The 24884-nt window shown below is 51.4% G+C and overlaps 2 protein-coding genes across 2 annotated transcripts in view; one reads left to right on the top strand and one right to left on the bottom strand.

Moving 5' to 3' along the window:
• Positions 1 to 6549, bottom strand: part of SAE1 (SUMO1 activating enzyme subunit 1) — a 28462-nt gene extending 21913 nt beyond the window's left edge. The window contains exons 1-2 of the mRNA XM_083516313.1: positions 6058 to 6549; positions 655 to 814 (exon numbers count right to left, since the gene is read on the bottom strand). The gene's annotated coding sequence lies outside the window, so the exon portion shown is untranslated. The remainder of the gene's footprint in view (positions 1 to 654; positions 815 to 6057) is intronic.
• ZC3H4 (zinc finger CCCH-type containing 4) lies at positions 1 to 24703 on the top strand (the record flags this gene model as incomplete). Its single annotated transcript, XM_083516108.1, has 14 exons — positions 1 to 179; positions 9564 to 9780; positions 10729 to 10842; positions 11508 to 11724; positions 12350 to 12492; positions 13097 to 13193; positions 13363 to 13502; positions 14537 to 14650; positions 17067 to 17178; positions 17495 to 17604; positions 17814 to 18169; positions 18479 to 18753; positions 19353 to 19604; positions 20469 to 24703. The coding sequence occupies 14 exons, from the start codon at positions 1 to 3 to the stop codon at positions 21986 to 21988; spliced, it is 3846 nt and encodes a 1281-aa protein (XP_083372234.1). The 3' UTR covers positions 21989 to 24703.
• Positions 24704 to 24884: the final 181 nt, after the last annotated feature.

Consider the following 24884-nt stretch of genomic DNA (forward strand, 5'->3'; position numbering starts at 1 on the left):
ATGGCCGTGGAGAGCCCCACGGTGCCCCCGCCCAGCAGCCCGCACGCCAGGCCCCCTTCCCCCTCGCCGGCCGCCGCCTCCCTCCTCCACAGCCACCACCACGCCAGCAGCCTGGGCCTCGGCGGCGCCAGCGCCCGGCCGCTCCAACAACACCACCACGGGCCCGGCCCGGACGAAAGGTCCAGTACCCGCCTCTCTCTCTCTCTCTCTCTCTCTCTTCTAGCGGGGGGGGGGGCGGGAGGGCACGAGCGGGGGGAGGGGAGCGGGCAGCCAGGCGGGGAGGGCAGCGCAGGTGACCCCCCCCACATCCCGGCATGGCGGGGGGGCCAGGAGGAAGAGCAGGAGCAGCGGGCCCGGCCTTGGTGGGCGCCCCCTCCCGGGCCAAGCCGGGCATTGGGACGCCCCGCCACGAGGCGACAGGGTGACAGGCAGGGGGACCCTCCTCCCTCCCCCCCACTCCCTGGAGGGCAGGTGGGCAGCGCAGGGTCGCCGTGGGTCTACCTTGGCGCGCGCGCACGTGTGTATGCTCGCACACGGGGGGCGCGCCTCCTCCTCCCTCCTCCTCTTCCTCCCTCCCTGTGGAGTTCTCTCTTTCATGTGATGCAGGGGTTGGGTTGGTAAGTAATCTCTTTTATTGAATAATTCAATTTGTACCTTGTTCCTTTCTTTCCCCGCCACAAACAAAAGGCCAGAAGTCAGTAAGCATTTCGTTTAAGGAAACCAGCAGAACGGTGCCCCTTTCTGTTGGGCTGGTTGGTGCCCCTTCCGTCTGTGACGTTAACTTAGGAAAGTACTCACAAAAGCACACACCACCCTGAAAAGAAAAAGGAGATGTTTCGGATTACTGTATTTTTAAAAAATAGCTGGAGCCCTGCTGTAAGCTTTGCAGGGTGAGGGGCTGCCCCCTCGCCCGCCTTCCCCCCAGCCAAGGGCTCTGGAGCTCCACCCAGGCGCTGTGTCTGCAGACTCCCTCTTCATCCGGCTGTCTGGAAAGTGGGCACACGCTGCACTTAGTGCAGGTTTGCAAAGTTGTTTCCAAAAAGGATAAGCAGTTCCAAAGTGTAACAAATCACAGTGTCCCCAAAGTCATCAAACACTTCCACCCTCTCCCTCATTTGGTAAGCAAGAACCATGTACAGTGTAAGCACCTTATTAGCAACCCCTTTCTTCCTGTTTCCATCGTCCTTTTGTTAACTACATGTTCTGTGCAAAGTTCATGTTTGTACCTCACACAAGACAAGTGAATCCAAGTGACAGTAACTCTGTGTTGTGTACATTAGACTCCTTATCCCATAACCCAGCGCTTTCCAAATCCCACCGCTCCTGTTCTTCATGTAAAACAAGGCCGTACACTTGGTCCCATAGCGAGTGCAGTGTTTTGTCCGGCTTATTCTGATGAAACAGGAAACGGTCTACGAGGGCCACACACTCGCTTATGCAAAGTAGCATTGGCCTGTGCTTTCCTGAACTACCAAAAAAAATTTACTTTTGTGCGCATGTGCTAGAAAACATCTACAAAACAAGGAAACTACTAAGTTGTCCACTAAAGAACAGTATGAAATTTCTGCTTGGAGTGACAGTAATTATAACAGTAGCAATTTATTACTTGTACCCTGACCATCTGACTGAGTTGCCCAGACACTGGGCAGCAAATGATAGTTTAAAGGCAAATTTCTTAGTGAAGTGTTTAGAGATTTTTTTTAAAAATCACCTTAGCGTGCAGTGCTAAGCTCCCTTATTCTGATTGGCGGGCAGGCTGGTAGATAGGCTGCCTCTTCCCCAACCTTCATTGGAGTAGAGGGGGTAGAAGATCTACCTGAAGGAGCGTCTCCATCATCCAGCCGGGACACTGGGGTCCAGCTCCAAGTTCCCTTCAAGGTGTGAAGCTACAGTGAGCCAGGCAGAGGGTCTTCTTGGTAGTGGCGCCCTCCCATCACGTCAAGCAGATAAACAATTATAGGACTTTCTGAAAGCAGCCCTGTTCAGAAAAGTTTTTGATGGTTCATCTTTTATTGTGTTTTTAATATTTTGCTGGGAGCTGCCCAGAGTGCCTGGGGAAACCCAGATGGGCGGCATATTAATAGTAATAATAATAATAATTAGTAGTTATTATTAGGCAGAAAGCTACTGCCAGCAAAGGCCTGAAAAGGAGGTTGTTTGGGGAAAGGGGTGTTGGCAGCTTTGGGTGCAAAGCGCTGAGGACCCTGAACCATTAGGCCTCAACTACCTGTACCTGGCACTGCAAAATGGTCTCTCCCACCCCTTTCTGCCCTGACCACCTCAAGCAGGCAAGGCCTGGGATATGTCCCTAGACCCACCCCTCTCTGGTCAGATTCATCTGCTGCTAGTGCTGCAGTCACACACCCCTTTTCTCTTTGTGCCCTGGCTCTTGCTGCGTGGTTTGGCTCTATTCACTCAGCGACATTGGTGGCAGAGGTACCACTGCTGTTAGTCTGGTTGAAATTTCCTAGTCAAACTAACAGGAGAAAAGGGTTCCTTTCTCCATCACTGGCCCAGCTCTGGTGGTCAAAATACGTTAGGTGGTCTATCTGTATGTTGGTAGCTCTGGCAGGGACCTTAAAGCACAAATTCGGCCATTAACTGTTACAAAAGCCCACCTTTCCGCCAATTAAAAGCTTGAGCCATTTTATTTCTACTTGTGACTGATCTAGCTGCAAGCTCTGACATGGGCTGAACTTGCGCCTGCTGACTGTGTCCTGGGCAGCCTGAGTGCATGTTCAGGGAGTTTGAGGTGGCTGAATGAGGCAGCCAAGGCTTGGCCTGATGTGCTACCAGGTCAAGAGACCTGCTTCAACTTTGAACATAGATTATTATCTCACTGCTGTGACTTTATATTCCTCAATTCGTAAGAATTTACGTGGCACTTCTGAGTTAAGTGCATTATTTCAGCACTGCCAACAATAAGCCATTGTTGAGGCAGGTCTGGCAGTGCTTTGTAAGATCTGCTGGATTTTTACATTCTTCCTATTGACAAAATTAGGCTGGGAGTCAGAGGGAGAAAGACAGAATAAGGATGTGCATACTTGGAAAGTGCGAAGTCCTAGGCGCTGATCCTCTTGCCGTTTTGCTTGATGTTAACTGGGAAGGGATTAAAATGCAAAACTCTGTATCGGCATTTTATGCTGGTTACAGTCAACACATTTTTAAGGGAAGTGTTCTTGTGCCTTTAGTAGTGGATGGAAAGGGAGAACTTTTGCAGATAAGAGTTTCTTCTCCTGCCACTGAGCCTCACCTGAGGACACCTGCTGAATTTCTGCTTCTCTCCCATTGTTGGCAACGTAGGAGGCTGCCCCCTGTTGAAACTCGTGGGCATTCTTGGGTGAATGACGTCAGCTTAGAATGCCGTGAGTCAACAGTGTGACCAGCAAGGAAGATGGGGGAGGAAACGTGGCTAATTTCCATTACAGAGCTAGATTGCATGTTAACTTCTTTGTGAAATGACCTTTTAAATTAAATATTTGGCAGGTGCATATAGCGCTTAATGCAACCAAGAGTGACTCGCAGAGTAGTTAGTGGTGGTGATTTTTTTACTGTCTTCTGATTTTTTTTTGCCCCGGGAACCTTGAAAGCAGTTTTGGTAGTAGGAGCAAAAAGTGGCCAATTCCTTCGGAAGAAGGTGTCCTACATTCTTCCATGGCGGCCTCTCTTGACGAAGGGACCTTTTAATAGCCAGCTCTGCGGGTTCCATTCTCCTCTGTGCTCTGCCCTTGAGCTTCGTTTGGCTCATCAGTCCATAGCACCTGGTTCTGCTGCAGGCTCTTGTTTTGAAAGGTGCAGAAAGCCGTGCTTTTGGGCAGGTTGAGGCCATCGAAACAATTCCAAAATGTCTAAGTCTCATCTCTCCCCAGCCCCTAGCCGGAGGGCGGGTTTTTCAGAGAGGTCCAAGTTAGCTGCCTGCCTGAATTAAAGACGTAGTTTGTCTTGATCGCCTTTGAAAATACAGTTATCTCTAGCTTTAAGGAACTGGGGTTAGGAAATCCTCCACGAAGGTTTCCGGTGTCTCCACCCTGTAGTGTATGCTGCTAAACCAGAAAAGGAACTCCCACTCCTGCAAGGTCATGCCCTAGATGATGAGCGTGTACTTAGGGGTTGGTCCCACTCCTGCCAAGTCCCATAGGGCCGACTCCCACCCCAAGGCGTGTGCGTTGTCACACCGATGACAGGTCCCTTTTCATTTCGGGAGAGCTGAGCTCCAAGTGCTTGCCTTATTCCAGATTTCTTAGTGAGCTCCTTCATAGCATTTCCCCGGCATTCCGAGTTCATACTTTGGGTGAAGAAAGGTCATGGTTTCAATCCCCACCTGCATCTCTGAGCAGGGCTGGGAGCAGCCCGGTCTGAAACCCCAGAGAGCTGTTGCTAGTCAGTGTGGGCCATACAGAGAGAGAGAGAGAGACCACTGGTTTCGCTTGGTAGAAGGGAGATGTTCATAAGATGCATTAAGGTTTTGTACAATAATGCCAGAGAATGGCATTTTGCCTGCTGTAGAAAGTGCATTTATACTCTAGTGGGCAGGGACTCGCGTTCCACCTGCTGACTAGAGTTACCCGTGGCTGGTTAGATTTCCTTAAAATGTCATTGGCCAAGAGTTTTTTTTTTGTTGTGGAGTTCCTCACTCCAGGAAACATCCTGGCTTTTCTGAATTCATAGTTCACAGCACCCCAGCTCCTCCCCAGTTTTGCTCTCACAGGAATCATTCACTGGGTAATTACAGTTTGGTGTTCCCTCCAACACCTTCTTCTGCTCCAGTGTGTGAAATCTCAGGCCTTTGCTGTGGACCTGCAGCCGGCACAGATGTTAGCTGATGTTGTAGAAGGCTTCCATAATTGCAGCTAAGTTCTACTCAACAGTAGATCCTTCCAAATTAATGAACCCAAGTTACACCCATTGTGGTTATGGCTGATGTTGGGTCCAACTGTGTTTCCTTGAAGTAGACTCATTAACAGACTTGTTACCTTGCTGGTTTCAGTGGGCCTACAGTGAGCATGAGTAAAGTTGAGCACAGCCCTAGGTTTCAGCAGTCTCCTAGGTAAGCAGTAGTGCTAGAAATTATCCAGGCGCTTTTTGCGACAGGCACGGGTCCAACTGTGACCACGTGGAGATCTCTGGCTGCCAGATGGGCGACTGACATCTCCGTCTGGCTGGCCCCTCCAGCTTTCTTAAGCAGGTCAGCAGAAGAGCTTATTTATTGCATTTATATCCCACCTTTTTCTCCAAAGAGGACACGGTTAATCCTTCAGCGGCCGGCCCTGTGAAGGAGGTGGAGGCTGTGGCTGCCCAGAGGTCACCCAGTGAGCTTCATGACTGAGTGGGGATTTGAACCCTGATCTCCCAGGTCCTGTGCCACCACACTGGCTTCCCACAGTCCTCATGTTATGGGACAGCCATATAAATAAATATAGGGCAAGCAAAATGTCACTTAGAAAAGGATCTGAAATATTTTTCTTGAAGCTTGAATATGTTTCATTCTCCATTGTTTTATTTGATTTTAATGTGTTGTAAACTGCTTTGCTATTTTTTCTTTAGATTATAAAGTGGTATAGAAATGAAATGAAATAATAACAAACTCAATTGGAGGGGTGGGCCTAGACATACCATTGTGGCAACCATAACCTAGGTTCAAGGTGCCATTTGGCAATCGGCTCATATAGCTGAGTGTCTTAACACTGGTATGCAGGTCAGGGGAACGATAGCAACCCTATTTCATTTTAATATTGTGTTTGTTCAATCCAAAGTTTAGAGACCAAGGTGGTTTTTCCCTGGCTTTCCCATTTCCCACCATCAGGGGGCAGCAGAGACACTGGCCTTGATTTTTGACCAGAGAAGGTCTTACTATATTAAGTTTCGGACACAAAGTAAGAAGGCAGAAATTATTCTCATAGAGAGAACTGACATATTTCGGTTGCAGTAATTAAATAAGAGCTTGATATTTCTGTAAACTGTCCAGTAAAGCAAAACCACATACCACTTGCTCTGAGGCCCTTCTGTCCTGCAGTGTTTCTGTTCCTTAATCAACTTAGAATATTCTCCTAAAATTACCTTTCTGCCTCATTGCCTTGACAGTGTGGCTTCTCTCTTTACGTCTGTGCGCTGGATCCCTGTCATGTTTCATTCAAAGTTACATGTCAGGCTCAGTGGCTTTCCTTTTGTTTCCCTCCGGTCTTTTCTTCACGCTCATCGCCTGCTGCCCTCCTTCGGCACCTGTTCCCACTCCCACTTTTTCGTTCCATGCCAGGCATCTCCCTGTATATATATGCCTGGAGGAGCCCCCCATGCCCCCCGTGGGCCTGTTGAAGCCAGCTCCTTCTCTTGACCTCTGAGAAGGGACCTTTGTCATGCTGATCTCTGCCATTACACAGCCTTCTCCTGCCATGGCTTCTTTCCTCAGCCTTTCTCTGCCTTTCTCTGGCAGATGTGATCTTTCAAGCGCAGTGCCTTTGCCGTGCCTGGGTTTTGTACTGTTGGCCCCAAACACCTGCAGAAGCACGAGCGCCCTCCCCACATGGACTTTCCAGGAGAAGCTTCTGTGCTGTTCTGATCCAGGCCTTGGAAGGGTCTGTTTTCTCCTGCAGCAGGCTCCGGTCACGTGATCTGTGAGGTCACACAGGGCGACTGTGATGTAATACTTTTCATGAAGCTCAGCATTCTGCTGCAGAGGTAGCAAAGGGACTGGCTCCCGAGGAAAGTCCCCAAGAGCTGTGGTGGGCCTGTCACAAGGCTAGCGTTTCCCCCAGTGCCAACTTGATTCTCTGAAAGCCCTATAGCCACATGGCAACCACGCTGCTTTGCCCTATAGCCACAGTGAACACGTATGGCAAGCTCTACTACGAAGTTGACAGAGCCCTGTAGCTTTTAGTAATAATTACTGTACTCAGAGTTGCTGATTAATAGCTTTTCACACAGCATAAAGCCACCAAGTTTTAGATCATTTTGACTGCCAGAATAAGGCTACAATCCTAACCACACTTACTAGGGAGTAAGCCCCATTAAACACAGTAGGACTTACTTCTGGGTAAATATGCATGGGATTGCACATGTATCTTGCATGCTGAAGCCCTCAAGGCATTCTCTATTACCAGACTAAGCATGGTCAAGGCGAAAGCTGTGTATTTATGCCCAGGTGGAATAGGTTTAGGTGAAGGGATCGGTGCTGCCATTGGAAAGTGGATGGCAGAGATGAAGTCCAGCTGCCCTAAAAAGGCTGCGGCTTCCCTTCTGTGCCCCCCCCAACTTTAGGCTGTCCAAACCCCCTCTCTCCCAAGCATTCATTTGCAGGGATGTGAGGTGTTGGGTGCCGTTTTTCTTCTAAGTTATTTTGAGAGTTGGAACAGTTATAACTAGTAGATTGCAGTGCCAGATTTGGCTCTGTTTAGGTCTTGGAAGCCCCTATTGCACATGCTTCCAGTTGTGGAAGAGCTGCAAATAATTCTGAAGGTTGCTGCCAGCTTTAAACTGTTCCCTGTCTGAGATGCAAACACTCACCCTGGAGGTGGTGGCACTGTCCTGGCACTGCCCTGGCTGGCACCGCGTCACTGTGTCCTGCTTACAGAGAGGAGGAGGCACCTGAGTGAGGACAGCCGGGGGGGGGGGGCTGAGTTGTGTGCAGGGCCGTGTCAGCTGGCTGGCAGGCTCTGGGGAGAAAGTCAATAGTTTTTGCAGCAGCGGCAGCAGCCTGGCTTCCACCATATGTGCTGCAGAGGCAATTTGACTAGCAGCAGACTTTTAGTGTGAGGTGGAGGAAGAGAGGGCTTCACATGGATATACCCAAGGAGCAGGCAACCCTCATCCAAGCCTATTTTTTTCTTCCCTCTCTTCCGTCCCCTGAGATCAGGAGAACAATCCTGTTTGCTGTACTCAGGTAGCACCAGTAGCTCCTTGCAAGTAATGCTGGCTCATGCCAGAAAGGATGTGAGCTTGTCTCCCCCGGCAGCTCTTCCTTTCGTGAAACACATCGCTTCCTTGAGTGCCTGCTGTTTCGTAGCCCTGGAAGTCAGATAAACCACATCCTTTACCTATTGCCTTCAGTTTACAAGCACAGAACATGGACTAGCATAAGACAGGCAAATTGATGTGGTTCTTTATTTGAAATACATTTTGAGTCAAAATGTAGTGAGTATTCTAGTTTTAAGTGCGTGTGAAGTTTGTGAGTCCAACCTTCCAGCAGAAAAGTGGGCATGGTTGCAATTTCCACATCTGACGGTCTACACTGATATGGGCTTCTTTTCTTAAATGAAGATTACGTCCATTAATGTCATATGGGAAGCTGGCCCCATTGCCAGCTTTGTATCTTGGTCTATAATTTGCTGTATGTCCTTGGGCCTCACTGTTGTACTTGGCTCACGGATACTGACGGAAGCAGCTAAACCGTTTGTGGCCTGGAGAGTGCCAGCCTAGAAGTTTTGCTTTCGTAGTGACTGGCTGGCCTGGTGCCTGCAGGGCTTCTGCCATAGTGGTGGTGGTGCTTGGAGTGGTGGTCTTCAGAGCACCCGCTGACCTTTCCCCACTGCTGGTGCCTCTGCACAAACCGCAGTAGGCAGCCAAGACAAAAGAAAATAAAAGCCTGTGTGTCATTCCAAGTAGGAGAAGAGCCTCTTTCAATGGCTGTTGAAGGGCTCAAGCAGATATTCAGGAGATGTTGGTTTCGCTTTAGAAATAAGATTCCCACTCAGGAATTTGGTCGCATGTAAGGAAAGCTTATAAGCTGTTGTGGCAGAGGGATGGTGAGCACGACGTATCAGCTGAATCCTCGGTTCTCAGCTCACACTGGGTCTCGCCGCCTGGCCACCCTGGGTCAGCCCATCATCATCACCCTCCTGGCTGTATTATGGAGGTGATAAAAATGGCAAACCTTTTTTAGTAAACAATTTATGAAATGAAACCATGTCCTGCATGAACTCCTCTGAGCAGTTTTGGGGACTTGCGTTATTTATCCTTTCAGCCTTGCAGAAGAGTGCAGGGTTCCTCGGCAAATGGTTCTGTGGCTTTGGATTGGGGATGGAAGTTGTAGTGACTTTTGTCTTTGGACGGGAAGAAGGTGGCACTTCAGCTTCAGGCTCAGCTTTGGGCTTTCTCAGCTCTTCTTGCGTTGCCACTTTGCTGTCTTCTTGGGCTGGGGAGGAGTAAATGGGTGACCTTGCGGTGGCAGTGTAAAAAGGCAACACTTCATTTCTGTGTAGATACCAAGCAGTTGTAATAGCCATGTCTCTTGCTTTTGTTTAACAGTCACAAATGTGTTTGCGTAGTCAGATACCTGGCCAGCCACTTGATGGTTGCTTTTGCTGGTGTGTGCATGCATGTGTGTGTCTCTATACTCTCCCGGAATATCGTCTTAGGGCTGGAGCTGCATTCATTTTTGCACATGCTCTGCGGAATAAGGACCTGTTCTGGGAGGAAGCAGGACTGGTTTGTTCTTTCCCAATGATCAGGCCTGTGACCTTTGACAGGCAAGCGACATGCTGTTTAGCACAGTTTCCTGCTTTGAATCTCCCCTCTGTCACCTGCCTTGCTCCTTCCAGCCAAATGATTCTGGCTGTGTGTCTTTACAGGGAGGATGGGGAGCTGGAAGAAGGGGAGCTGGAAGATGACGGGGGCGAGGAGCCGCATGAAGCTTCAGAGTCCCGAGAGAAGAGTCGGAAGGACAAGAGCGAGAAGCATCACAGTGACTCGGATGAAGAGAAGACTCACCGGAGGAAAAGGAAGCGTCGGAAAGAGCGCGAGAAGGAGAAGCGGAGGTCCAAAAAGAAAAGGAAATCCAAGCACAAGGTGGGTGAGGCCAGGCAAGCTTCAAGGACATCAGTTTCAGGCCCCTCCTCAACCTTTCCTTGGATGTTTGCCCTGGTCTGGGGTCAGAGAGCTGGGGACGTAAAGGGGACGCCAAGCACAGACTGTCTCCGCCCAGAGCCTGCTGTGCCAATGGCATGCTGGTCTTCAAAGGGGTGGGGGCCACACAACTCCATGAATGAGATGAGAAGTGATCAGTGATGAACTAGAATCAAAGGTGGCAGAAATGTGTGGAGGCTAGAAGAGATCACTCTTGATTAAAAGCAACTGCTTCTAAGGTGAACAGATGATACGAGGAACCAAAAACAGTTAGACTTGCATGTAGAAATACTAAAGTATCTGAAAAATCATGTAAACTAGAGTGCATGTGCTGGAAGCCCAATTTCAAGTTGCATTTGATGCCTTTGAAAACTGCCTGCTTGCTCCAGGCAAACAGTATTTTCCAGCTATTTTCCATCCATCCATCTATCTATCTATCTATCTATCTATCTATCTATCTATCTATCATCTATCTATTTTCAACTGCTACCCATTAGCCAGAGCTTTCAAATCCCTAAAAACCAAGGAGGGTCATTGGCCTATCAGGTTTATAATCTAAAAAGACGCAACACAAAAGATAAAGGGGTTGGGAGGGAGGAGGAAATAAGCAATCTAATGGCCAGCTGGCATGAAAAAGTTAACGGAGAGGAGGCACAAAAAGTTGCTTGTCTCTCTGTTGTGCAGATGGGGTGTCCCTGCTGCCCTTGTCTTCTGTTGGCTGTTACAGCCTGATGTAGTGACTGCTGCTTCATAAATAGTTGGAATTCCCGCCTGTGTAGAGAAGTCTGTGCTGAAAACATTAAAGCTCCTTTTAAGCAGTAGGCAGACCTGGGTGGAAAAAAAGAGCACGATCTGGGGAGCAGCCGGTAACAGCCTTGCCCTCCTTTGCAGCGCCATGCCTCTTCAAGTGACGATTTCTCAGACTACAGTGAGGACTCAGACTTCAGCCCTGGCGAGAAGGGGCATCGGAAGTACAGGGAGTACAGCCCTCTCTACTCCTCCTCCGTAAGTGCATTTGGAAGTTCACCGGGAATCGGGCTGGGGTCTCAGTCCCGCCCTGCGGTTAGGCAAAGGCTCCCACACAGCAGGGGCCAGCGGGTTTTGTGGCAGAACACTGGCAGTGGCAGTGGAGGCCTCTGTGCCAGAGGGGAAAGTGGGCAGCTGGGGAATGTCTGCTCCCGGAAAGGGTGGTTTGGAGGAGAGCCTCCCCCAATGTGGTGCCCTCCGTCCTTTTGGGACTACAGTTCAGCCTCAGCCAGCATGGCCAGTGATCAGGGATGGCCCTCTGGAGAGGCTGGTTTAGAAGATGCATGAGGAGCCCATTTGTACCTCCAGGCCCTATACACCTGAGGACCAGGTTATGTGAGAGACCGCCTTATTCCCGCGGCCTATGGGAGAGTTTCCCCTGCAAGTCCCCAGGGTCTCAGCAGCCCTCCTCCACAGGAACTCAGGGCAGGGTTTTTGGTGTGGCTGCCCCTGCGGTGTGGAGCAGCATTTCTGCCGAGAGACGGGCAGCTTTCCCAGTTGGCTGAATGGGTCTTTGCCAGGAGTGCCTATGGCACCCTGTTTTCAGTGCATTTGCTGTTTTCATTGTACATCTCCTTGAGATGATGGGTGATGGTGATCAGCTTGTTATGCCTGGTAATAACTCTGTGTGCGTTCACTTCCAGTCTCACCAGCAGTATTCGTCATCTCACAGCGCCCCCAAAAAGGGATATTCCAAAATGGAAAGCAAGAACTACCCCATGTACGAGGAGTATGAGAACGAGGGCTATTGTGACTATGAGGGAGAGGATGACGAGGACATGGGCAAAGAGGACTATGATGACTTCGCGAAGGAGCTGAACCAATACCGGAGGGCCAAGGAGGGGTCGCACAGGGGGAGAGGTACACACTGGCCTGCGCTCAGCCCTCATTCCAGATGCTGGGAAAGTGTTGGCTCCCCAGTACAAAAATGACGCCCAGTGTGAAAGTTAGTCAGCATTCAAAGGGATTAAACTTGCCTTTTTAAAAGGCACTTTAGGCTCAGTGCAGATTTTTGTTCTGGGTTCAAACTCAGAAAACAATTGGCATCAGGGTTGCTTTCCTGCCTGCTTTTTGTCATCAGGGAGGAGTTGAACTGTCTCTGCCTGTTGGGCTCCCTTGAGGCCAGCTGCATGTTTTGAGTCAGATTGACTTGGGTACCGAAGGTGCATGAGCTCCTTGGTTCCGCAGCATCCTCCCCTGGGACTGAGGTCCCTTGCCACAACATGGCTGCTTTCCTTTCCCTTGAGATCTTAGTCATAGAAAGGCAAGGCAACATATTCCCCCCCCCCCCGGGTGTGTTGTGTCCTCTGGTCCACAGAATCATGGAGGCAGGGCTGTGCGCCATTGCATGGGGATTTTGCTGTTCCTGATAGACAGATGCAAAACGCTCTGCTGTTCCTGCTTACAGGGAGCCTTGGCAGGAAGCAGCGTCGCTTTATGCCCCAGAGTCTGATCCGGTTTCACTTTGTTTGTCTTGTGTCCACAGGGGGTCGTGGCCGAGGCCGAGGGTACCGTGGTCGTGGAAGAGGCGGGATGCGAGGGCGAGGCATGGGCAGAGGCAACCGTGGCAGGGGAAGAGGAGAGCACCCGGAGGAGGAGGAGGAGGAAATGTATGAAGAGGAAATGGAGGTGAGCTGGCACGGTTGGCGCTTGCAGCCAGCCCAGTTTCCTGCGTCCTTGTGTGGCATCTAATCAAAACATACACAACTGTATACAGTGGAAGTATAATACATACTGAATGTCCCAATGCATTTGGTATCATGACCCAAAATAATATCCACTTGAGGCCTATCTGTACAGTGGCAGAGAACTTGAAAAAAACATATATGCAATCTTGCAAATTGCTGTTCAATATAACCGAGAGTTCAATAGTTCAACTATGTAGTCAATCTTCTAGATAAGATGAAGGACTCTGGCCGACAAGATGCCTGGGTATTGTCTTCATTTCGCATGTCATCTTCTAGTTGGTTCAGACACATTGCTAAATGATACATGCCATGCTGTTATTACAATGTACATTGCGACTGTACATTGCATGGACATTATTTTGTCCAATTGCATAATATCATTTCCATCGGGACATTCAGTTCGTGTTATACTTGGATTATATACACAGCTGTGTTTGTTTTGGTTAGATTCTGTTCTCTGTATTCCTTCATTGTTGGATACTCCTTGTGTGGCATTTCATGAGCCAAACCCCACTTTGCTGATTTCTCCTCTTTCTGAATGCCAGTACTGCGAAGGAGAAGAGCCTGCAGGGGGAGATGAGTATGACGACTATTCCAAAGAGCTGAACCAGTATCGCAGGAGCAAGGAAGGAAGGGGAAGAGGTAGGTGGGCCAGGGCTCTTGCGCTTGGCCAAGACTGCAGTCACCCCTCTGGCCGGCAGGCTGGAGCCTCACAGGCCTCACTCTGTGACCCAGTTGCCTGTGTGGACTTGAAGGGATGGTGTGTCATCTGTTGCCATTTAAGAAAATGTTGTTGCTTGACTTGTTCCAGGCTTAGGTCGTGGCCGAGGCCGTGGCTCCCGAGGGCGAGGAGGCAAGGGGATGGGCCGAGGAAGAGGTCGGGGGAGAGGAGGCATGGGCAAAGGAGGGGGCATGAATGAAGAGGACGACTACTACGATGACGACATGGGGGTGAGCGACTTCCCCGACCCCCTTCTGCTTCCATGGGGCCAAAGCCTGATGGGTCGAGATGCAGTTGCAATCAAAATTACTCAACCGCCATTGCAAAGCAAGTTTACAGTGGAACCTCGGTTTTCGAACATAATCCGTTCTGGAAGACAATTTGACTTCTGAAACATTCAAAAACCGAGGATCAATGAGCGGTTGGCAGAATCCATTGAAAAAATAGAGAAATGTGCCTTGGAAGCCGTATGACTTCCAAGGCGTGTTCGAAAACGGAAGCAATTACTTCCAGGTTTTCTGCGTTCTGGTTCCAAATTGCTCCGCTTCCGAGGCGTTTAAAAACCGAGGTTCCACTGTATTATCAGAATTTGCAGACTTTCAGCTGTTTGCAATGAGCAAATCAAACAAAAGCAATTGAAATAGCTCAGTGCAGCAGGTGCTTCATGGTTCCCCAAATTCAGCTGAAATTGCAACTTATACTGGCTTCTCCAGTCTCGCTCTTACTCAGCCCCCTGTATAGAACCCCTCACAGCAACACAAATACACCAGGGGTTGTCTCAGGCGCACCTGGTACAACTGATCAAGGTGTGCTTGAACACATGAAATACCTGAGCTGGCTAGGGGGTTGCAGAGTGTCAGATTTGGCTGCATGGTAGAAATATGGCTAAGTCAGGAGAAGGGTCCAAGAAGGTAAGAGAAGAGAACATTGCCCTTCACAAACAAGGAGCAGGATACAAAAGGATAGCAAAGGCACTGCATGTTCCTAGAGACACTGTTGGCAGCATAGTTTGCAAGTTCAGAGTTAAAGGAACAATGGTAACACAACCTGGATGGGGCAGGAAAAGGAAGCTATTTGCAGCAGCGGCCAGACTTCTGAGAAGGCAGGCTGGGAAAAACCCTTGAGTGACTACAAAATTGTTGCAGCAAGACTGGGTGGCAGCAGGCAATATTTACAGATTGTCTTGTTCTAAAATTATGTAAGCTACTTTAGGAGGCTTTGCATGAATAACATTGGTAAATAAAGTGTCTTGTGATTGCCATAGGATGGAGGCGGAGGCGGGAATTATCGGCGGAATGACCACGATAAATCTCACCAGCAATCAGATAAGAAAGGAAAAGTCATCTGCAAATATTTTGTGGAGGGAAGGTGCACCTGGGTAAGTGTTCAGGACCAGCGTTCGTTCCTGGCTGCCTGATGATGTGGTGACTAGGTCTGCAGGCGTATGTGCCATCAGAGCCTGTTGCAGCAAAAACAGCAAGGCGTCTGTCTGGTGGCACCTTAAAGGCTCATGGACCTGCTATGGCAGAAGCCTCCTTGTACCAGAGTCCACTTGCACCAGAGGCTTGTACAGTACCAACCTTGGTTCCAAAACTTAATCCGTTCCGGAAGTCCGTTCCAAAACCAACGCGTTCCAAAACCACGGCGTGCTTTCCCATAGAAAGTAATGCTAAATGGATTAACCTGTTCCAGACTTTTAAAAACAACCCCTAAGACAGCAATTTAACATGAATTTTACTATCTAACAAGACCATTGATCCATACAATCAAAGTAATAATGTACTACAGTCACACAATCAATCAGTAGCTGAATGGGGTTCTACACAGTCACAAAACAAAACAAAAAGAACCACAAAAACGCAATATAAATAGCAAAAACAGACAGACCTCAGCATAGCACTCAAAATGGAAGTGTGGCACTCAAAACAGAGCACGTTCAGCTTCCGAAAAAAGTTCACAAACCGGAACACTTTCTTCCGGGTTTGCAGTGTTAGGGTTCCAAGTTGTTTGAGAACCAAGATGCCTCTGTACTTATGAGGCTGGTGGGTTTGGAGACAGGTGTGTGGCTAACAGTTTCCGGAGGCTTCCATAGTAGGCTGGAGAGCCTGTATCCAGTGTAGGAAGAGCCACTGCTTGGGAACCCCAGAGGGCTGCTGGCTCCGCTGTGCCCCTTGCTTGTGGCCTGCACTGCAGTGCTGGAAGAAAGCTTGCCTGCTTTTGCATCCGCTGGAGAGCCGTCCGTCCCATTGCTTATAGGAGGCCAGGTCAGGAGTGGTGAGCAGTCAGCAGTTCTTGTGCCTCAGTAGGGGTCAGTGCGCAAGCGGTTCTGTGCGTTGCTGGCTAGATGTTCTCTTGGCCCTCATGCCTCAGCTCCGTTCCCCTGTTGGTGGTGCCCATAATGGCCACATTTGGTGGTTCACCTGCCGGTGGTTGAATCGTGGAGACACAGAAGCTTCCCTCTCATTTAGGGATCTCTGTCTCTGGTTCCTGTGGCCTCATTTTTGCTCTGATCCTGCCAGGAAAGGGGGACATGAGCACTTGACTAGAATGAGCAGCAGATGAGGTGAAGTGCCTGTTGGGCTCCCCTTCACTGCATTTGGGGTTCATGGCTGATGGGGCCCCCAGGGCATACTTGCCCTGTGTGGAGGATGCAGTGGCTACCTCTTGGGTTTTTTTTTAAATATATACATTTTTTTTTTACCAACCACCAAAACACAAACAGTGAAACCCCCCAGGTGGCTGATACATTGGGTGTACAATATTCAATAATATACATATTCAAATTAACCATACGTATACTTCTATATACCTTAACACTCCTCCTTCCACAAGGTTTATTTAACTTTTAACATTTTAATTGCCCCAAATTGTTCAAACCTACTCAAATAATATTTTCTCAAACAAGTGGCTACCTCTTGAAGGAGGGATAATTGTTTCATCACTATTCTGTTTCGTTTATTTTGTGTGCCCTTCACAAGATCTCAGTGTGGCTATAAATGTAGAAATGCAATAAAAGAAAAGAAAAACCGGCAGCCAAAGAGTTAAATTACGCGCCATTCCCCATTGCCAGAGTCAGACCTGGGTGCTCCACGTTCTCTTGGGAGGAGGGCAGAGCAGTGTGGCCCCATTGCATGTGCCTGGAAGTCTACAGGGCATATGGTGATCTGTGGCTGGTTGCAGAGGGAGGGCAGCAGGGGGCATCTGCTGCTCTCTAGGATTTGCTGGCCTCTGGTTCCCATCAGCCCCGTCCAGCACAGCCGGTGGCCAGGGATGGTGGGAGTTTTAGTCCAACAGTGCCTGGAGGGCCATGGGTTCCTGAACTCAGCTGTAGGGGAAGAGATCACCTTGGGCTCTCCATTGACTTGGAGCATATTAGATTTCACCTCTTTTGCAGGCATAATGTTACGCCGCTAGATGCCCGCTAAGTCCCGCTTCTGTCTTTCTGTACCACCAGCTCTGCCCATTTTGGCCTCCTGTGCCAGCAGTTTAGTGCTGATGTCACACCAGCACCTGCCCTTCCAGGGTCCATCCCAAAGACCTTGAGTGCTGAGCCTGTCCTTGTAACTTGGGAAGGAGTTCGTGGTTGTACATGGTTGTTGCTGTTCTTTCCAAAGGAGAAGTTCTTCTTTTTCCCTCATTGTCTGATTGTGTGGAAAGGTGGCTCATCTCTCCTCTGGGGTTGATGGGGGGGGGGGGGAGAGTGTTTCCAGGGATGAACTGCTAAACATCCTTTGTGCTCAGGTGTCACACTGTGCAAAAGTCAGCTCTTTGCACCTTCTGCTTTTTCCTGGCAGGGTGAACACTGCAACTTCAGCCATGACATTGAGCTGCCAAAGAAGCGGGAACTGTGCAAGTTTTACATCACTGGCTACTGCGCCAGAGCTGAAAACTGTCCCTACATGCACGATATCCTTTCTGGTTGCTTCCAGGCCGGGGTTTCTTAGATTTGCCTCCTCTGAGTCCTGCATTTTTAGAGGAAAGCTAATATCAAAGGGTAGGTGGGGAGGTTTAATCTGACTCTCCATACTGTGGACAGCGGCTAAGCTTCAATCAGAGTTTTTGAGCTGGGCCAGGGTTGCTGTAGGGAGATCAGCCCCGCTTCCTTGGTGTGAGAACCCTGAGTCTGTAGGTGGGCCTGCTGCAAGCCGAAGCCTGGCCTGGGGTGCGTTAGTTCTCCTGTGCCTTTGCCCTTGGCCTGATTACTTTCTTTAATGCCTCGCACGGGACTTCCCTTGCAAGCTCTTCCACACGACTGGGAACTGCATCAATGGAGACGACTGCATGTTCTCCCACGAACCTCTCACAGATGAGACGCGGGAGCTTCTGGATAAGGTGAGTGGGCCGGGGGGCCGCTGAGATTTGCTTCCGGTCGTGGAAGCCCTTTGCCGAGGGCAGTGCCTTCTCCTTAGCAGTTGTGGGGGCAGGGATGGTTCGGGAGCCATGCAATCGGCGTGTGGGGATAGCGGGAGACTCCTCCTGCCTTACCACCCGAGGCGGCCCCTGCCTTCTTCGCCCACGGCCTTGTTTCGCTTGCCCCTTAGATGCTGGCGGACGATGCTGAGGCCGGAGCAGAAGATGAGAAGGAAGTGGAGGAGCTGAAGAAGCAAGGCATCAACCCCTTGCCCAAGCCGCCCCCCGGGGTAGGACTGCTGCCCACCCCCCCTCGGCCGCCAGGGCCGCCGGCTCCAACGTCGCCCAATGGCCGGCCCATGCCTGGCGGACCACCTGCTCCACCGCCCCCACCGCCTCCCCTCCCGCCCCCGGGGCCCCCGCAGATGCCGCCTCCCATGCACGAGCCCCTCTCGCCCCAGCAGCAGGACATGTACAAGAAGATCCCCTCCCTCTTTGAGATTGTGGTGAGGCCCACCGGCCAGCTGGCGGAGAAGCTGGGTGTGAGGTACGTGCCACCTTCCCTCCAGCGCGTACGGGGATCTGGTGAGGGGCAAGGAAGGGAGTGCGCCTGGGGCCTCCCCCTCCCTCCTGGGGGCAGCCAGAGTGCTTCAGGTCCAGGCCTGGGAGGGTGGGTGGGTTGGCTGGCTCCTCTTTCCAGGCCACGCTCCTCCTCCATGTCCTGCTGCCTGGCAGGGAGCCACATGCGGCAGGTTTGGCTTGACGTGCCTCACCCCGTGCTGAAGTGAGCCGCCTCTGAAAAGGCTACTCTTCCCCCTCGGCCGTTTTCTGACCCTCTCTGCCTTCTTTCCTCTAGGCACCCAGGCATGTCTCCGCCTATGTTCCCTGGGCATCCCGACATGCCCCCAGACATGCCCCCCGACATGCTTCCTGACATGTGCCCTGACATGTGCCCCGACATGCCCATGGGCCCCGGCATGAACCCTGGTCCTCCCATGGGCCCTGGGCCCCCAATGATGCCCTTTGGGCCTGAGGAGATGCCCCCTGGCCCACCAGCACCCGACTTCTATGACGGCTTCTACCCGCATCCAGAAGGCTTGGAGATGGACCCCAACCTGATGGGTGGCCCAGGTACTTGATCCTTCCTCCTTCCCTCCCTGTCTTCCAAAGGAGCCCAATGGCAAAACAACACCATTCCAGGCATTTAAAAGAAAGCATGTGAAAATAAGTCAACATCTGTGTTTACTCATTTAAAAAAAGCAGTTAAAAATAGGTGAGCGTCAGCAGTGTGGCTAAAGAGAAGCTGTGGGCAGTAGGCCTATTATTATTATTATTATTATTATTATTATTATCATCATCATCATCATCATCATCATCATCATCATCAGACACCCCACCTTTCCCCCTTATGGGACTCAAGGCAGCTTCCGTATGAAAACAAGACCGTTGGACTACAGCTCCCATCATCCCCGACCACTGGTCATGCTGGCTAGGCATGATAGGAGTTGTAGTCCCAACAACATCTGGGGACCCACAGGTTGGGAAACACTGCGCTAGAGCATTGAGTCCGATCGGCCCTTTGGCCCCTGCAGCGGCCCAGTGCCCCCAGGGCCACAGTTTGTTGGACAGGCAGCTGCTCCTGGAGGCTCCTCCGTCCCCAGCATCATGGCTGTGCTTGCTCTCCCCGCCCTTGTTTCTCACGGCCTCCTTGCCTGCGCTTTCCCTGACAGAGGGCTACGGGAACTACGATGAGATGGACGAGCTGCCTGGGGAAAACATCTTCCCCGACCCTTCCCTGGAGCCAGACCCCTTCTGCGACGGAGGGATGCCCAGACTGCAGAAGCCTCCCACCAACGTCCCCGACTTCCTGCCCTCCACGCAGCGGGCTCTGTACCTGCGGATCCAGCACAAGCAGCAGGAGGAGGAAGAGAGGGCTCGGCGGCACGCGGAAGGCTACAAGCCGGATCGGGAGCACGAGGAAGGCAAGTGGCTCCGGCAGCCCCTGACTCCAGGCTTGCTTGGAGTGGCAGCTCTAGTTCTTGGAGGGGGGGGGGCAGGCTGCTCTGGCCGTGCAGCCTGGCTGTCTTGGTGTCCTCCTAGGTCAGAGGTTGGGAAGTGCACCCCCAGAACCCCCTCCCTCCATGGACCACTTTCACAGTTGGGCAAGGCTGCCTGCCTGTCAGTCACCTCCTGTCATAGGACGTCAGGTGACTCAGCTTCAAACCTGCAGCTTGCAAAGGAAAAACCAGGCACTCACCTAAGTCGTCCCCCCCGTCCCCCCCCCCCGCCTTCTGAGTCTTCCTTCTTCGCCAGTGGCAGAATTTGAGACTTTAAATTCGATGCTTTTTTCTGCAGGCTTATTTGCCCCGTCCCACCCTGTCACATGACTTCAGGTGATGAGCGGGGGGCCGTGGGTGGGGCCAGAGGTTGCCTGTCCCTCTCTTAGAGCCCCCTCCTCCTGGGGTTCTTGAGCTGCAGCTGGTGAGAAGGTCTCTTCATTTAGGCTGAGGACACAATCATCTGCCATTCATGACGGAGTCTGGCATAGTCCAGAGCCCTAACTGACCTCTAAAGCTTGGGTGGTGCATGTCTCTAAGACAGACAAAGTCCTCTGTAGCTGCTCCTAGTGGTCTGTCAGAACCTAAACAAAAGACCACCTTTTGCTTGGGATGGCAGTTGGCATTTGATGTTGCCTTAAGCGCTTTGGCCAGGCGAGGTTTGCATTTTGCAGTTTCAGGTATCTGTCAGTTATCCCTGATTTGGGGGTTACTATAGCCAGGAGTGATACTCCAGCTTTGCCTCATGACTCATTCTATTGCCTCCTCTCTCTGCTCCCCCCCCCCCAGGTGATACTGGCAATTGGTACTCCAGCGACGAGGACGATGGCAGCAGCAGCGTCAGCTCCATCCTGAAGACTCTGCGGCAGCAAAGTTCCAGCCGGCCCCATGAAGACGCTCCCAGTGGCGCTGGCCCCGCCTTGGGCAGGAGCGACCCTCGCCTCCAGAAAAGCCAGCCCCCGGGAAGCGGCCGGCCGGCCGACCCTCGCCTCCTGCGCGACCCCAGGCTTTCTCGAGGCGTGGAGCCTTCCGCTCCGCCCGGCGCGGGGGACGCAGGGCCCACAGATCCCAGGCTGGCGCGGCACATCCCCCCCTCTGCCCCTAAAGCAGACTCTCTGCATTCCAGCCCCTCGGTTGGGCAGAAGGGCGTTCCGGTTCCGGAAGAGGAGGAAGGGGAGAGGGCCCTGAGGGACAAGCCGGTCACGATTCCCCTGGACGCTCTGCCAAACCACACCCTGAGGGACCCTCGGGGTCAGCTGCAGCAGTTCAGCCACATCAAGAAAGACATTGTCCTGGTCATGCCCGGTTTTGCCCGCACGGTCCTGTGGAGCCCCGAGGACCTCATCCCGCTGCCTGTCCCCAAGCAAGAGTTTGTTCCCGTCCCGGCGGCTCTGCAGGCTCTGCCTGGTCTGGATCCGCGCCTGAACCGGCCTCAGAACTCCACCGGCCTCTCCGACCCGAGGCAGCGGGCAGCAGCCCCAGCAGAAGCCTCGGCCAGCTCTGGCTCCAGCCTCCCGGACTTTGAGCTGCTCTCGAGGATATTGAAGACCGTCAACGCAGCAGGCAGCCCAACCCCGAGCGACAAGCCAAGCGACCCCCGGATGCGCAAAGCCCCTGCGGACCCCAGGCTGCAAAAGGCTTCTGAGCCAGCGCCCTCGGCGCCCTCAAAGCCAACGGAGGCCGCCAGCACGTCGGCAGCTGGCCCTGCTGCCTCCTCGGAGGCAACCCCCAGCATCGCTCCCTACGACCCCCGGCTGCTGACGGCGGGAGGGCTGAGCAGAGGCACCAGCCAGAGCAGCGTCCTGAGCGGGATCAGCCTCTACGACCCAAGGACTCCGGGCTCAGGCGGCAAGGCTGCGGAGCCAGCTGGGGAGGGCAGCCCGGCGGCCAAGGGCTCCGACGGCGGCAGCAGCAGCAATAGCAAAGGCAGCGCCAGAGGGAAGGAGCCCTTGTTTGTTCGCCGGTCGGCCCTGGACCAGCTGGAAGCGGAGAAGCCCAGCGCAGAACCGTCAACCGACAGGTACAACAGCTACAACCGGCCACGGCCCAAGGCTGCCGCCGCCAGCACCACGGCCACCACTGCCGCCACCACCACCACGCCTGCTGCCACAGAGACTGCCGCACAGCCCGGCATCCACAACCTTCCGGTGCCCCCTGTCTATGGCATGGTGAAGCAGGCGGCCAAGTCCGGGGCAGGCAGCCCCTTTGCTGGAAACAGCCCTGCACAGGAGGGGGACCCGCAGGACGCCGGCTCCTTAAAGGATGTTTTTAAAGGCTTTGACCCCACAGCCTCCCCCTTCTGCCAGTAGTATTAAAGACTTGCCCCTGCAGCCTTGTGCCCGAGAGAAGCAGCAGTGTTCGAAACTTGTTCTCTTCTTTTCCTTTTATTCCATTAATCCACCCCCCTCCACCCCAGCCATATAACTTGTATATACATCCTTTGGGTTTTGCTCAGTGCTGTAGCGTGTAATATCCAAGCTGCATTGTAAACAAGTAATCAGAGTATCTTAAGTAGTACTAGCCAGTATTGTCTGATGCCCTGGGCCTTTGTTTGAGGCTCACCTGAAATCATTCATTGTCTTCAAATCTTCTTTGGAAACCTGGGCCAGCAATCCCTCCAGCCCTTAGCCTTCCTTTGCACAGAGGGCTACGCCGAACCCCTCCTGCTTCTCCTCCTCCTCCTCCTCCTCCTCTGGTGTTCTCTGTGGGGTGGAGGAGAGGCTGGGGAGAGAAAGGTGGTTCTTTCCTCTTGCGTAAAGGGATGCTGCTGTCAGCCATGCTGATCTGTAGAATATATGTATCTTCATTTCTTAGCTGTAACAAAATAAGTGTATCATAGCCTTTTTTTAAGAAGAAGAAGAAAAAATCTAGTGCGGTGAAAATTACCCTGGAGAAATAACCATGTTGGATTATTTTTGTAATTGTGTTGGATTTTAAGTACTTGTTTGCCATTTCCTGGAGGTTGCTGGATCCAGATCCAGCTGAACTAGAACAGGGCGCTACATCTGGGGTGTTGGGGCGGCCTCTCAAAAAAAGTGATGCTTTCTACCAAAACAGAATTTGTAGTATTGAAATTAAATTATTAATATCCCTTTGATTCCACTTGTCTGTCTTCTGCACTTGTCTTAATAAGCAGGCACTGCCAGGGCTCCCCAATGGCCTGTAGATTATGTAGCTCCTATGAGAACAGGCAGTTTCGCAGGCCGTCTTAGGGAGGTGGAACGGGGCAACTGTAGAGCAGGCAGGCCAGGACCCAGAGGCTCGGCTGCAGAGCACATTCACTTAAAATCCAGACTAACTGGAGATTCCACGTGGCTTTAGAAGTGGAAACGTTGCTGCAGGTGGACGGTCCTTTTGGAAGCACCAGAAGAGCAGGTGTCTGGCGTTGGTGCTTCAGAAGCAGCTGATGAGGACCAGGAGCAAGAACCAGAGATTGCAACGTCTGTTCTTGAGAGCTCATCGCAGTCAACTTGCCTGCTGGCTGTTTTAAAGCCCAGCCAGACTCTCTTCTCGGAGGGAAGAGGAGTTTGCGGCCTGTGCTTGCTTTGTAGCCCCCCTGCCCTGCATAGTACTACTGCCTCTCCCCTGCCGGCGTCGTGAGGTTGGCATCTCATCGTCTTTGTGTTAAAGCACACAAAGCTGTTTGGCCTGATCCTGGAAGCGCCTGCCGCCTCTTGGCAGCCTCCTTCAGGTGGGGCTGCTGCTCTTTGTCGTCTTCCTTCTCACTTGTCCATCTGCACTTGAAGGCAGGAGAGAGACTGGGTGCTGGCCTGGAAAAAGTATTTCTCAACAGCAAGGGTATTTCGCGGCTATTTGCAGTGTTCTGAAAGAAGCATGAGCTCTGTCAGCTCGACAGAGACGAGGTGCTTGTGCCCTTTCTGCGCAAGGAACCTACCCAGAAAATGAGGAGGAAGAGGCAGCCGAGGCTTCCCCTCTGCTTTGACGGAGTCTGCCTTAGCGACCCAGTGTGGTCAAGGGAAGCATCCTGCAACCGTGCTCAGCACACAGCATCCCCAAAGATTTGGAGCAGGTCTCTCCCCCTGCGTGGAGGTCATAGTCTTGAGTGGTGAAGGCAGTAAACGCCGTGAGCTTGGCTGAAACTGACTAGCTGTAAGAAGGTCTTCTCTTCCTACCGTGTAGTATATATATGTATGAGAAGTGGTGGGGTGTCTTTTATTCGGAGAAAAAAGTATTTAGGGTTGGGAAAACAGCTTTAAGGCATTTGCATTGCTGGGAACGTTTTGAGTGCTGAACTTGGCAGTGTTTACTTTAAAAAGGGCCACCAGGACACCTTGAAAGGTTGGTCGTTCCCCCAGACCTGTGCCGCTGCAAATCCTCCTGTTCCAGGCACATTCCTTTAATGGAGATGTGGTTTGGCTCTTACCCGGGAGCATAAAAGCCACAGTGTATTGGAGGAACTGGTTTAAGAATAGGAGGGACGTGTTCCATCTCACTCCAAACTTAAATCAGTTTTCCTTGGTGAAAGCCAAGACAGTTAAGCCAATTGTCCGTTCTACAAACTTAGCAACCGTAGGTCCTGCGGGAGGGACAGTGAACTAGAACAAAATTCTCATCAGCCTCCCCAAACTATCATTTCCAGGGTTCCTTGGTGCAGCTATAGCTCTCAAACTGGTGTAAAGTTTTTGAGTGTAACTTTAACCGGGGAGGTTCTTTGTGAAGTATTCTGTCTTGCGTGCTTATTTAGATAGAGATGCTCAGTGACATTTGTATAAAAAAAAACCTGATCTTTTGTAAAAACTGTAAAATCACTTCAGTAGACACAAATGGCAAAAAAAATAATTGATGAAATTGGTCATCTACCAGAGCTTTATAAACATGCTATAAAATGTAAATACTATTTGAAATGGGGTTTGTATATATTGTACCGGTATTTTTACAGTGAATCTTTGGTTGCATGGCTCTCTACTTTCTTTTGTATCACACATTTGTCTTCCAACAATGTCATCCAGACTCAAGTCTCCTATCATTGTACTGCTGACATTAAATGATGCAGTGATTTTAAAGGCTGCTGTTGTTTGGCTCTGGTGTGGAATCCCTTTGTAACAGAAATGGCGCGCCCCCCCCTGCAGTTTTTCAGCCAGAGATGCTTGGAAGAGACAGTAGGGAGGGGAGGGGTCCCAGGATGGTGTGGTATAAGGTAACAGGGGAGGGGGAGGATGGCATTTGCGGAAGGAAGGTGGCAAG

The sequence above is a fragment of the Podarcis liolepis genome (genome assembly GCF_965112155.1).
Source record: "Podarcis liolepis genome assembly, chromosome: 7".
Classification (NCBI taxonomy): Eukaryota; Metazoa; Chordata; class Lepidosauria; order Squamata; family Lacertidae; genus Podarcis; species Podarcis liolepis.